This window comes from Agelaius tricolor, unplaced genomic scaffold (genome assembly GCF_023055355.1).
Source record: "Agelaius tricolor isolate 1412-34295 unplaced genomic scaffold, bAgeTri1.0.p SCAF_2, whole genome shotgun sequence".
Taxonomy (NCBI): Eukaryota; Metazoa; Chordata; class Aves; order Passeriformes; family Icteridae; genus Agelaius; species Agelaius tricolor.
The window spans coordinates 71,242,234-71,256,209 of NW_027269262.1; the positions used below are offsets into that span (position 1 = coordinate 71,242,234).

General features: G+C 39.3%; 1 protein-coding gene and 1 long non-coding RNA gene across 3 annotated transcripts in view; one reads left to right on the plus strand and one right to left on the minus strand.

Annotated features, from left to right (window-relative positions):
* The first annotated feature begins 225 nt into the window (after window positions 1-225).
* LOC139587295 (uncharacterized) lies at window positions 226-13,431 on the plus strand. Its single transcript, XR_011678364.1, has 2 exons — window positions 226-828; window positions 11,064-13,431. It is a non-coding gene; the product is annotated as an uncharacterized lncRNA (long non-coding RNA).
* The window catches only part of FZD6 (frizzled class receptor 6), a 67,093-nt gene continuing 61,974 nt past the window's right edge, over window positions 8,858-13,976 (minus strand). For both annotated transcript variants that reach the window (XM_071421453.1, XM_071421452.1), the window contains exons 4-6: window positions 13,187-13,335; window positions 11,376-11,804; window positions 8,858-10,887 (exon numbers count right to left, since the gene is read on the minus strand). In XM_071421453.1, the coding sequence (XP_071277554.1) occupies window positions 10,731-10,887; window positions 11,376-11,804; window positions 13,187-13,335 (735 nt within the window). In that variant the 3' untranslated portion in view covers window positions 8,858-10,730. The remainder of the gene's footprint in view (window positions 10,888-11,375; window positions 11,805-13,186; window positions 13,336-13,976) is intronic.

Consider the following 13,976-nt stretch of genomic DNA (forward strand, 5'->3'; position numbering starts at 1 on the left):
GCTCTCCTCCCGGCTCTCCTCCTGCACTCCCGGAGCCCCAGGCAGTTCCACGTCTTCAGGTGCTTGCTCGGCGCTCGGTAGCTCCTTTCCGATGAAGGAGCTGTGTCTCAAGACACCGCCAAACGCCACAGCGAAATGCTGATGCACCGCGAGGGAAACTGTGATAAGGTATCAGCTGGGCATCTGTCACAGATTTCACTTTAACAGAAGTTGAGGTAAGGACGCAAAATCCTTCTGAACAATAGAGGATTTTTGACTTTTTCGAAAAACCTGGTATTGCCAGACTGAACATTGGCAATTTAGTAACGAAGGGAAAGTTTTTGGCTACCCAATGTAAACCATCCCATACTGCTTTCATTCCGAATCAGACTTTGCTTTTCATCATTCTAGAATAGAAAGCGCTGTAAAATAAAGGATGTGATATATTCTCAAGAATTCAAAATAGAAATAACAAATGTTTGAGAGGTAGCTTCTGTATACTGCAAACTTCGCGGTATTTGCAGAGGTAGAGTTTCCAGAAGGGGGAGATAAGCTTCAACACTTTTTTTTTCCCCCTGAAGTATTTAACAAAACCACACATTTCTCCTGCAGGAAAGAATGCTACAAGAAGTTGAGTCATTCAAACAGGCTGCATGGAACCATATTTTTGTGTAGGCTGAACCCCTTCATGCGGCTCTTCACTTAAGCCACTTCTCCCCTTTCCATGTCTGTGCCTGTGGAACAATAGCAGTGAAGTGGGAGCTACACCACAGGTCAGTCACACTGCTGTCATCAACCCCGTCACACGCTGTCCTGAGAGCTGGGACTGACGTCAGCCACATTGCTGAGGTGAAGACTCCTACCTTGTGAAGAAGAGCAGCATTACATCCTGCCAAGTTCAAAAAAACAGCTGGTAAATTATAATGGTTCCCTAAACCAGCTGGGAAATTTTATGGAATGATGTAAATCCTTAATTGTAACAATTGCTTTGATGACAGCCTCAGTCAGCATCCACAAACACAGGCAGAGGCTTCAATTGAGCAATGGCTCAGTGCTGTCAGCAAACCCTGCTGCCTCTGGGCTGATGGCCGTGCTGTGAGGGCGGTGATGTTTGATTTCTCTGTCACCTGCATGTTCACACAGGCGTCCTTACCGAGGGCTGGGATCCTCAGCATCAACTCAGGCTGTTGCTAAGGTGTGTCCCTTCACAGGGTGCCAGACTTCTGCATTACAGAATTAATTTCCTCAGGCAAGGTGCAGCAGCTGAAGTACACAGTGCAGCAGCACTGCACGCCTTCCTAAGGCAATCACTCAGGGTTTTAGAGAATAAAATTTCCATGGACGTTCACAATTATTTCCCCACCTGGGTTTGCTCACCAAATGTTTGAGTGTGGTTTAGAAGCTTTGAAATTCCACATGGCTTTGCCAGAGGAAGCAAACTGAGGAGCACTGTAAGAGAAGGTCTTAGCAAACAGCGGTGGGACATCTGCTTTGAGCTCTGGTGAGTGCACTGTGCAGCTCCTAACCCTTGTTTGACTTGCAGTGTGCATTTCCATCTGGAAAACAGAAATGTCAACATCCTCCTTAGCCTTCTTCAGCCCAAGCAAGCCTTGCCATCTGTTAGGCTTATGTTTTGTGGTCTTCTGATATATTTAAATGCTTCTGAGGGCACAAACCACTGCCAAATGCTGGTGAGATACTCAAATTGAATCAGAACTACTGATCTACTTTGCCTTAACTATTTTGCAGTTCAAGGGAGTGATAATAAACTTGCCTGAGCATCCTCTGACCATGATCCATATTACATCAACTAGTGATTCTTTCATTTTATCCATCCTGCCATATGATATAGGCTTTATCTTTTATATCAGAACATATTAGGAGTTGTCATTAATGTCACTAAAATCTCCCAGATGGCCAGTCTGCTCCTTCACAGCCTGGGCAGGTTCACACAAGGTCACTGTGGCACAGTCAATGCATCTTGCACCACAGATGCTCTTAGATGAGGCTGGTACCATGAGTGCAGTCTCTCTGCTGCAGCTTGAGCTGGTTTCCCCCTCACACAGCCTCTCAGCATCCCAAAAATCCAGACACACAAGTCTGGAGAGAAGGATGTTCCCATACACACATGTGTTTCCATTCACCTCAGCTACAACATATTTAAATTCAAGGGACTGCCCATGGGGTCACTGGGTCTCTCTGCCTTTCCTGTCCAAACTATTCCAGTTGATGGATCCTGTTTGTTAGCACACTGGTTTGACTTCATCCACTGAGTATTTGTTATTCAATTTAGTTGTTATTCAGTCCTCAGTCTTTACAGTGTGAAATAACCGCAGGGAACCAGGAGCACCAGACTTAGGTGTCTATAAACATTACAGAATGTTCAAGGCTGAGGATCCTGAGACAAAAGAGGCCCAGTAAGGTAAGTGCCAAGACTTGGACTTTTCATCTGCCTTTAACTCTTATTGCTTCCTACATTTCCCTGTTCTGAGGAGTCTGGGGATTTTGACTTTGGCTGGCAGCCTGATCTCTGCATCACTCTGGGGAGCATGTTGTTATACCCTGGGTAACAGCAGAGCACAGAGGTTAGCACTGCAGTGCTCAGCACCAGAACACTCAGCATCCTTGCCAACCTGCCCTTGGTGCTTTTAACTGTGGAGTTCATCATTTTAGATCTTGTTCACTTTAATACTGACATTTCAGGGTGAATTATAATAAGTTGGTGTAAAAGGCTGAGATCAGGGAAAACTGTTGAATTTTTCAAATGGCTCTTTGCAGGCTGCCTGTCTGATCAAGGAGACAAAGAGCTGTCTGTACTGCTGTGGAAGAAAACCAAAGTAAGATCTCTCATGTAATTTATTACAGATTTAAGAAATTGATTCCAACTTACACCAAAGAAGCCTTTGGATCTGCATAAAAATCAATAGGATTGTGGCCTTAGTCCCTTCTAACACCTCTTAATTTAAATATATGATTGATATGAGTAAGATTTTTTTTAAAAATCCAAAACGTCTCTCTCTCTATTTTATTACTTTACTAGCACAGATAGACCTATTTAAAAAAATTCCAGTAGCTTCTGCATAAAATTATAAAAGCATTATATCCCCAGCAGTGCTTTGCAGGTACACATATTAACATTTCAATCTTAAAATCTAATTAGGGGCATGTGCTCACCCTTCAGAGGCTTGTCTGCAGAAGAGAATTCCTGTGTTCACACACATGAGGACAGCATTTTTTGAGTGTGAGAAAAAAAAATTCTGACAGTAAATGTTAATTCTTTTTTTCTGAATAAGCACATGGCAGTTTTAATGTTACTATAGGAAATGTATTTTTACACAATAAAAAACAACATGAGAGAATCAACACTTTTTGTTATTCATATTAATTATGTTTTCTATGGAGAGAAATATTTAACATTGTCTCTGACAAGTCAAGACCAGGACATAGGTCAGATACCAATGAAAACTTATGGAAACAGTTCCTTCCATTGCCTGCTGGGGTTCCAGGCAGATCTGTTTTTTTCTGTCCAAGTCATCAGTTGATTTATAGTTGCATTTGCTTGTAGCTGTGTTTCTACAGTAATAATGGAGGCACCGAATATTTTAAACTAAACACTATTCGCAGTCAGAGAGAGATAAACTTTAATAGAACTATTTGGGAGAACTGTCTGCCTCACTGACAAAGGATAAATCAGGACATCCAGATGTTTCCACAGTGCAAACTTTATGATGAAAAGCCCATCCTGCTTCCATTAGCTGCTGGTTGCAAATTTCAGACCCTGAAGGAGTCTGGTCTGTGCCTCTGCAAGGCTGCTCCCAAGAGCAGCTGGCACAATCCCAGCTCCAGTCACAGAAACATTTGGGTCTGCAGGGACATTAGGAGCACATCTGGCTGAAGCAGGTCCACTTGGATTGGGTTGTTCAAGGACTTGTAGAATGGTAAAATTATTTCAGTCCAGTTAAAAATTAAATTCACTGGGTGACCAGTGAATCATCACGTGCAAGGGGAGAGCTGAGTCTCAGGAGGAACATTTGCTCATTAGAGTGGCTGGGAATCAGCCAGTGGTAGACAAATCACTTGGCTACCTCATGAAACCTCAATGAATAGAAAGGCTTATACAGAACTGAAAAGCTAACTTTCCTTGAATCCTGTGCTAATAAATGGCTATTAGGATGTGAAATACAGTGCTCTATTCAGACAAGAAGGCTTCTTCAAATGAAGAGCACAATCTGCATTTTTCTACACCACTCATCAAATGCACTGCCAGAAGTTTGTTCTTCCAGTTTTGGAAGGTAGTAGCTCAAATTAGTGATAATCCTGAAATTAAAGGAATAGACTTTAACTTTGAAAGTTTTATTTTATTTGTGTCCAGTAAACCCTTTGAAAAGAAGTTCCTCAGGATAAGCAAGCTATGAGCAGGGCTGAGGCAGGGCTCTGCAGCCCTTCAAGGTGGCTTACAGAAACCAGAGGTCTACAGCCACCATAACAGGCACACACAAAATGCACACAGGTACATGAAAGATTTGGTCAAAGAAACAAACTAAATTTGCTCAAAGAAACAAACAAATTTTGGCCCATTTGTACAAAACTCAGAAGAGAGACAGATGAGCAGGGCCAAACAACAATGACAGATGGGAACACACGTGGTCACAGCAGCTCTGCCTCTTGGATGTAGTGGTGGATCTTGAAGCCTGTGGCATTCCTGTCACCTGGCTCCCCATGCCCACACTGAACTCAGTGAAAAAGTGCCATGGCTTGAGGCAAGCAGGGCTGTGGAGCTTCTGGGCACCACCTCCAGCATGTGCTCACTCATGATCCACTGTCACTGAAAGGGCGATGCATGGACAGGGGCTGCTGGGTCAGGCACAGGGAGGTTCACCACAAGTGGCTCAGTGGGGTCGTCCTTCAGCCCTGAGGACACTGAAATAGGTAAACTCTTGTATTTAAGTTGTTTTATGTGCTAATATAGGAATAATATTTGACTTACATCAACAAGTGACTGGTACAGTAGCACTGAAAAGGATCAAGCACCTGAATCCCTGGCTTATGTGGAGATGAAATTGTGTTTGGCCAGAGCAGCAAAAGACCCACCAGGTTCCTGTGAAGAAAAATGTGGTTTTGAGCCCATCTTTAAATTATATTTTTACAGCAGGTGCACATCTAACTATACTTTTGTGAGACATAACTTAGTGCTGGTTTCCTTGCTTCTATCCTTGTAACTTTGCTGTAATTACAGCACCTCTTGATTGATTACAGATCTTATTTATGAGTCCATCATTTCCCATTGTCAAGTAGAGCAACTTTCAGGATTTGTGTCCTAAAAATGCTGTTGAAGTAATATTAATTTAAAAGGCAAATTCCTCCTTTTTTTTTTTTTCTTTTGTCTGTGTGTGTGTGTGTGTGTATGCATGTGTGCTTTCTTGGCTTTTCCTGCAGGTTTGGTGACTGTCCATTTCTCTCCATAGAGAACCTCATCACAGCTATCAGCATCTTTAAGTTTTCCTCAGGATAATCTTAGGAAAAATAAATTAATTTGCATGGTGAGCCCTGACTTCAGCCAGCCCAACACATTTGCATCTCATCCACCCACTGGCACATCACACCTATCAGTGCCACATCTCCACATTCCACAGATTCATGTGTCTAGATTATTTACCCCTGCAGTGCATCCACTTGTTCTTTACTTGGCAGTCTGGATCACAGCCATGCCTGTAGGAATCTGGCAGGAGGAGAGCAAGTCCCAGATAGGACTGTGTCCAGTGGGCAACACCAGTGGCTCAAACCTAGTGCTCAACTGCTTCAGCTTCCTCAAAGCCTCCATATTCAGTCATTCAAGACTTACCTGCATTCCTGGATAGTAGGTATGATACTACTGGATTTGGGTCTGGAGGGAATGCTTCCCAGAGAGCTTAAGCCTTCAACTGATAAATAATTAACTATTAATTTCTTGTGATCTAGTTTCATGTGGTAAGGTAGAACATCAGGAAGATAATGGGGACACACATTCTCTTCTTAGTCCTTCATACACAACCAACATGGAACATCCTTTTTCCTGTTAATCCTTTGATGGCCATGTCTAATCATCCCCCCTCACCTCTCTAACAAAACTACTCAATGGCAACAAAATGTCTTCTTGCTGTTTCTCTTCACCTTGTATGGCAAAAATGAGTCCTAAAACACCTTTCCCCTTCAAATACCTGATGTTCTCTCATGACTATCCTGCTGTACATGAGAGTGCTCTCTGGGAGGGAAGTCAGTGTCCCTCCACATCACCTCCACCCAGCACTGAGTGCCTGTTTAGCACTGCCCTTCCACAAAAAGTGCTTTCTTCCAAACAGCAGGAACTACTCTCCTCTCAGCTCCTGTCTGTGCTAAGAAACCAGCTCTGACCCGTTTAATGAAGGTAATTTGTTTAAAGACCTCATTGGCCATTACTTTATTTCGACTAATAAAACTTGAAAGAAAGCAAACTTTTATTTCACATTTTGTTTCAGTGATCAAAGTTTGAAATGCAGGGAATAAACATTAACAACTAAGAGCTCAGATATAAATGTCCTGGCTGGTTTTTAATTATAATTTAAATTATTTTTTTTTATAATTTTAAGATTATACTTTTAATCTCAAGGGCTTTTTAACAGGAACTAAAAGCCAGTTAATAAACAGAAGTGGATTTCATAGACATACATCAGAAATACATTCTGAGCTCCACTTCTAGGTATACAAAGCAGAAAGCTCATGAATGCATGGTATAAGTTGCTTTAATTAAACTCCAGTCCATTAAAAAGTACAAGTATGATAAGTGTAAAGGCATGAAAGAATAAGTGCAAAAATAAAAAAAAGAAACTTGCAGGAAATAACATCTATACTCATGAGACTCTGAAATACCTTTGGTGCCAGCCATGTCAATTACTGCAAATACCACTGGTTAATACTGGCAGTGAGCTTTACCAGTGAATGCAGGCAGAGAGCAGCCAGATGCCTTCAAAGACTGATCCAACAAGTGGCCAGTGTGAAAGGAAGGATGCAGAATCTGTCCTTTGATGTGCAGCCTTCTGAAACAGCACGTTGAGACTGGGTGGTCAAACTCCACAGCAGAACAGGATTTTCATTCTCTTCAGCTACTGCATTTTTCAGCATTTTGCAGAATGCTAAACTTATTCTTATTAAAGAAGTTCAACTTTTCATATTGCTTTTTTTCTATTTTTCTTCTGAATTTCAACTGGATTTGACTGTTTAAACCAAATATATTCTGTATCCTGTAAGGAAAAAGGAGCTACAGTTCTCTGTAAATCAGCTGAACAGTTGTCAAAGAAAATTGTATGATACTTCAGCTTCTTAGTGCTCCATCACTGAATTGTTGGGATTTTTACTCTAAAAAAACCAGTAAGTTTTAAATAACTGCAGGTTTTTGTGGGGTTTTTTTTTCCCTTTGGCAATAGCACATTTTAAATGTTACAAACATAATTTTCTTTATATTTTCAAACTTAGACTTATTTTTTCAACTATATGCAGAGATTTACACTCTAGGTAAAGTCTACCCTGGTTTTCACCAAACACATTTAGCAAAATAGAGCAGTAAGATACAGTATAAACAACATGTACCATAAAAGTACCATATTGGTAATTTCAGGTGCTGTTTATTTCACAAATCAAGTATTATTTGATATGCTAATTTTATCTTGTCCTTTGAAAGATTTTCTATGCAATCTGAAAACTCAGTGCAATGCATAATTTGAACAGATTTATGACATCTTCATTCAGAGAAAGACTATTTGGCACACATAATTCCAGGTTTGGAGAAGCTGTCAGTATCCTGTGATCTAGCTTCTTGCATACAGTGGCAGCAAACAAGACTAAAATGGCTGTATCAGTGTAAATAGCTGGATTTACAGCACATCTTCCAGAAGACTGCTAGCCTCCATTAAACAACTTCAGCTGATGGAGATCAGCTCCCTTCTTCCCAGGGAGAAGTCATTCTCACAGGTTCAGAAATGCCCTTTGAACATGAATGGTTTAACTTCATTCAGATAACAAGAGGAAAGCAAACAAAAAAATACCTTTTGTTAGAGAAGCTGCTTATGAGATTCTGCATTGCCCCTCACCATAAGGCAGTCAGTCTTCCAGGCCCTGACTCATCTCTGTGCCCCTTTTCTCTCAGTTTCCTTCTCCTCATCACTGCTGTGAGCATTCAAACAGAACTTTAACTTCCCATTCACTGCTTGAGGACTTGGTTAAAGCACCCAGAGAGGGCACAGCCTCTGCCTGCAAGGATCACCCTGGGAATTCTGTTTTTTCTGGTGCAGCTGCCCTGGAACACAAAGTGCTACAGTCTCAATCTACCACTGATGAGTTTCACTGCCAGTCTATGTTTTGATTATTGCTTTGTAATTCACACTTTGATAATTTACCTATTTTTAAGCCCACAGTATTGCTGTAACTTCAAAATTACTTTACTTTTTGTAGAGCAGTTACCACAAAACAAACTTTTTTCCAGAGGTTCGTAAAAAGGGGGAATAGCACTAAAAATAAAAAATCAGTATTTTAAGAAGGTGGCAGCATGAGCAGTCTGGAAATACACATTCTACATAATCTAAAGGAGGTCTTTAGAGGTCATGAAAGAAAAGATGCTGTAAATATTAGGATGAAAGAACTAGTTCAAGTTCCTTACTCCTGCATAAGTCTGTGTTCCTGAGAACAATTTCCAGCATTGTTCTGTCTCAGTTTCTCACACAGGAGAAATAAAAACATTGCAATACTTACTAACTCACACAGCCCTACTAAAAAATACTTGTGTTTTAGGTGCAAAAGTACTACAGTAGTGGGTAGAGCAACAAACATGCCACATCTAGTTACTGAGAAATATCCACTCAGAAGCTCATAGTATACAACAGCATATTTTATTACCAACAAATACAGTAATAACAAAACTACTGAACATGTGTATAAAGTTACCTGGTTACAAACAGAACTAGAAAAATGAAGGGTATTTTGTGCACCTTTGCACAGGAGGTTTTTCATATCTTTCCTACTGCCCACTCAGTAGCAAGAATTCTGTGTACTTTTAATGGGAAAATTCTAAAAGAAAGAGCATATCCCATTGATGGCAATAAATTACAAATGCTAAAATGCAGATACTGTAATATAAAGGTAAATAAATTTCATTTTTAATGCATGATGGATAAAACAAATAACTTTGGTTTATCAGAACATAGTTCCTGTTGTTCCAGCATTTACATGTCCTTTGTACCATGCAATTTTCATTGTTCAATGCATCACCATGAATGCTGCCCCAACTCACAGTAAATTCTCTGCCTAATACCATAACATTGAGACACATTCTTATTAGTAGTCAAATGCAAGATGCTGGACAGTTTTACAAAATGCACTGACATTTAGGTTTAGAAAACAGCAAAATCTCTCTCCAAATTATCTCAAGTAACAAACCCCATTGGCTCTTAAAAAAAATTGACTCAAATGAAGTCAGACAATGAAATTGTCATCCACATCAGCAGTACTTGCTCCTGAGAACCACCTAGCATAAGAAAGGCTATATGTATTAAGGCCTTTTTGATTTAGAGAAAATATATTGCTGTAGCATAATAGAAAATTAGGCTTTGTAGAAAACTAGATTTTGGAGGAAAAGTACTAAGGCTGTCTTCTCTGTAAATAGATTGTTAAAGAAACCTGCATATTCATAACTCACCAGTTATTCGCAGCAGTTATCTGCAAGATATTTCTTTATAGCATTTTTTAAAAAATGAAGTTACTCACATAGAAACAGCACGAGATGAGCTCTCACTGCAGCTCAGGACAAAAGCCCCAAGCCTGCACATCAGGCTGTGCCCACTGAGCCCAGGAGTCTGAGGTGTCCCCTTTGTCACCATGCCCTGGAACACCAGGCCAGGAGAGGCTCCAGGAGGCATTTCTGAGAGCTGCACCTTCTGCAGCATCCCTGCAGCAGGGCCTGTCTCAGCCCAATCATCAATGCATGATATGGGTAAAGGTCCAGCCTGCTTTTCTCAGAACTGTCATGTTGCCTGATCACCAGGGGACTGCTGGCTTCAGCAACACCCTTAGGGAAACACAGGAACTTTCCCAAGTTTGTACATTACATACAAAAGAGCAATTCTAAAGATTGACCTTATGCAGTCACTTATTTACAAAATTCATTTTTATGTACAAAATAAACTGCTATAATTTCAGATTCCTTTTCATATTCAGTGTACAAGCTACCATAAACCAGTGCTATAATTGATACAACATGATGCATCATTTAGAGTATTTAGAAATTTGTGCATCACTTACTTAAGTGATACTGTTGTTTAAGAGACAGTAAAAAAGAGAAAAAATTACAAGTTTTGAAAAATATTGAAGAGGCAGATGGAATTTTATACCTTGAGAAGTAACAGTGCTTTTGAAGCATTATTTTAATGCAATTCATTACAAAGTGTTCTTTATATAAGGAATAATATTTGTCTCTCATCTTTTTCTTACATTATTGCCATGTCCTACAGAACTTCAATTTCCATTAGTCCTGGACAGGATTAAATACAGTACATTATTGCTAGCTGTCCCCACAACAAAACATACATTTTTTAAGTGCAAAGCAGGATATATGTGTTTTTAATAAGGCACAGAATATCCATTATTTCCAGTGTAACAAAGAACTCATGTCAGTTTTATACAATGCAAATGTTCATATAAATTTTCAGTCTTATGCAATACAAATGTTCATATACATTTGCCATCTTTCAAGGATTAGAACTGTTTCCTGAATCCAACTCTCTTCTGGTGTCTGAAGCTGAGTAGACAAGTAGTGATATGGAAGGTGACTGTGGGACATCAGGTATTTGGGAACAGCTCCTTTGCAGTGAAGGAGATTCACTAAAATCATTTTTAGGAGTTATTCTGTAAGTAAAGAAAAATAAAAGACAGTAACTTTTAAGCACAGTTTAATTTCCATTACACTGGGAAAAAATTGAGTAGTGAAATCATAATATATATTCAGCTGTATTCTTTTCAAAAGAATGCAGTAGAGTTCTGTACACTTTCCCAAGCCTACAATCATCATTGCTCTTTTTCAGACTCATCACCTCTCAAAGTGATTGCAGTGCAGACACAGGTTTCTTGAGGGTCACTGTTCAGCAAGGCAAGAATATCCTACAAGCTGAAGCTCCAGCACACAATGCTTAAAAGAAAAAGAAGAACCCTACAAAAATACAAAACAGCCCAGAAGCCAAACATACATGGCCACAGTCTGCAAGTTCTCTTGACAACTACTGAAGGTCAGGTGCATCCTGAGACTACCCTGATTCTTCAGAGAGAAGAAACAGAACACCAATAAAACCAGTGGTAATATGTAGAAACAAAGAAAACACTGAGTTCAGGAGCCTTACCTTCCTTCACCTACTCTCTTAATACTCTCAGCCAAAGTACTCATATGGCAGGTGCTGTCTGCTTTGTTTCTCCTTTCCAGCTGATCCACGGTCAGTTTAGCACTGGGGAACATCTGATCTCCGCTGGTTTCACCTTCCTCCACTCTTCGGGCGGACGCTCCATCTGCCTCCATCTCCTTCTCAGATGTCTCTGGAGAGCTTTTAATTTCTGCCACAGTTTCTTGGCTCAAGTAATCATGATTAGTGATTGCTACTGCAGAAGTTCCATGATTTGTTGTGCCACCTGTACTGGTCCCCATTGACTTTGAAATGACTTTCAGTCTGTGTGAAGTTGACTTGTAGTGCTTCTTTTTATGTTTAACTTTGGAATTGTGCCTCAAGAAAAATTCACATGATTCTTGCAGCACTCTTCGACTCTCGCTGATTGGACTGGAAGATAGTACAAGCACATCACTGAGCAAAGAGGATAATGTTAGCTATAATATAATAAAGAGTAGTACACAAAACCTTGAAAGAATAGCAACCAGTGATGCAACCTGAGCTGGGTGTTAATGAACACAGGGAAAAAATTATATGTGAGAAGAGGAGGAAAAATCATAACGGCTCCAAAGTAACTGTCTGTGGAACAAATAAATAAAGCAGATTTCTACATTTCTTACTTCTGCAAATAGGTCCAATAACTACAGTGAATTAATGATCTACTAGAGAGAAAAGAACAATTAGCTCATAAGCAGTTGCATTACCAACTCTATATAGAGTCAACCTCCTCCAAATGAAAAAATATTAGCATTGTAAAAATAACTTCATTATTTTTAAATCCTTGTAGCTAAAAGCAATTGACATCTGAAACACAAGGAAAAATTATACAGGAAATGGAAAAAGAGGGGAGAGGGAAAGGAAGCTATAGATTCACCATTGAGGAATGGAGATGTAAAATAAAAAGACCTTAGAGACTACTGCCTTGGGAAAACCGAAGAAACAAAATTATCTAAAGCCACAATATCATTTATAAGTAACAGATAATCTGAAAAGAAATAATCAAGACATAAAAAAGAATTGAAAAAAGCAACAACTATAAGAAATGGAGACAATATTTATAAGCTATTTAAATCCACAGATATAAATTTGCTTAAATTAGGTAATAAAACAGAATTCTTCTGTTTAATTAAAAGACATAATCAAGACATAAAAAAGAATTGAAAAAGCAACAACTATAAGAAATGGAGACAATATTTATAAGCTATTTAAATCCACAGATATAAATTTGCTTAAATTAGGTAATAAAACGGAATTCTTCTGTTTAATTAAAAAAAAAAAAAGGAACACTAGATTAATGCAATAAAAGTGGTAGTAAGGAGGGTTCAATGAATATTAATTTCAAAAGAAGACAAGCCTGGCAGAGGAGAAAAGAGAATATTACTACTGCATGACAGTAAACATAGTACTAAGTACTGTGTCAAATGAGGTGGTCACAATACCTGAAAAGAACTAAACTGATGGCTGATACTATCTTTCCTCCTTTGACTGTGAACCAGATCTGTATTAGCCAATGCTAAACACAGCAACACACCTTCTGCTCTACAAAAGAGAAATCAGCAGAGGAAAATATTTTCTGTCTTCTTGAGACTGTTGTTAAAGGGTCAGTGCATATTTAAAACTTCCCCAGATTCCAGTGGAATTCTGCTGATGCTCAAAGCAGCATTTATAGTCTGAGGACAACATTTTGATTATCTGAGCTATATATAAAAACACATGTCTGAAAGCCAAATTTAAGTATACACTTTAAAAAACAGAGGAAAAAAAATTCTTACTCTCTTTTGCGGTTTCTGTTGAAGAAATTGGCCCATTCGGAGCAGGTCTTTTTACTTCCCACCCAGAACACTGGAGATATGCCAACAATTAATGTCAGCAAATATTTCATCAGAAACAAAAATATTTCTGGTCTTGCTAGTGCCTTTGCCTAGAAGATAAAAAAATTTAATAAATGCAAAGAAGAAAATATACTCATTGATTTATTTTTTTAAATGAAGAAAACAAATACATTTCTTAAATGAGAGACTTTCTCCTTATGACTGTTGCTCTTTGTTGAGGCTTGTAGTGTGGACAAACATCAGACATGTACAGACAAGTCAGATGTGTTCAGCTGAATATACACACAGAAGAGATCTGTCAGAAGGAATTGCTTTTCTTTTAAATTGAAAGGAAACATAATTTTGGGAGTAATAGTATGAATAAAAATGTTCTCCAGAGGTAAATATGAAAGATTTATCCCTTCAACTTAAAAGAAACAATAAGTGGATCACAGAATGGTTTGGGTTGGAAGGGACCTTAAAGATCATCAACTTCCATCCCAGATGCCACAGGCAGGAACACCTCCCACTAGACCAGGTTGATCAAAGCCCCATTCCAGCCTGGCCTTGAACACTTCAGGGATAAGGTATCCACAACTTCTTTGGCAAACCCGTTCCAGTGCCTCTCCACCTTCAAAGTAAAGGATTTCTTCCTAATATCTTCCTAATCTAAACTTACTCTCTTTTCAGTTCAAAGCTATTCCCCCGTGTCCTGTCACTACATGCCCTTGTAAAAAGCCTCTCTTCCTCT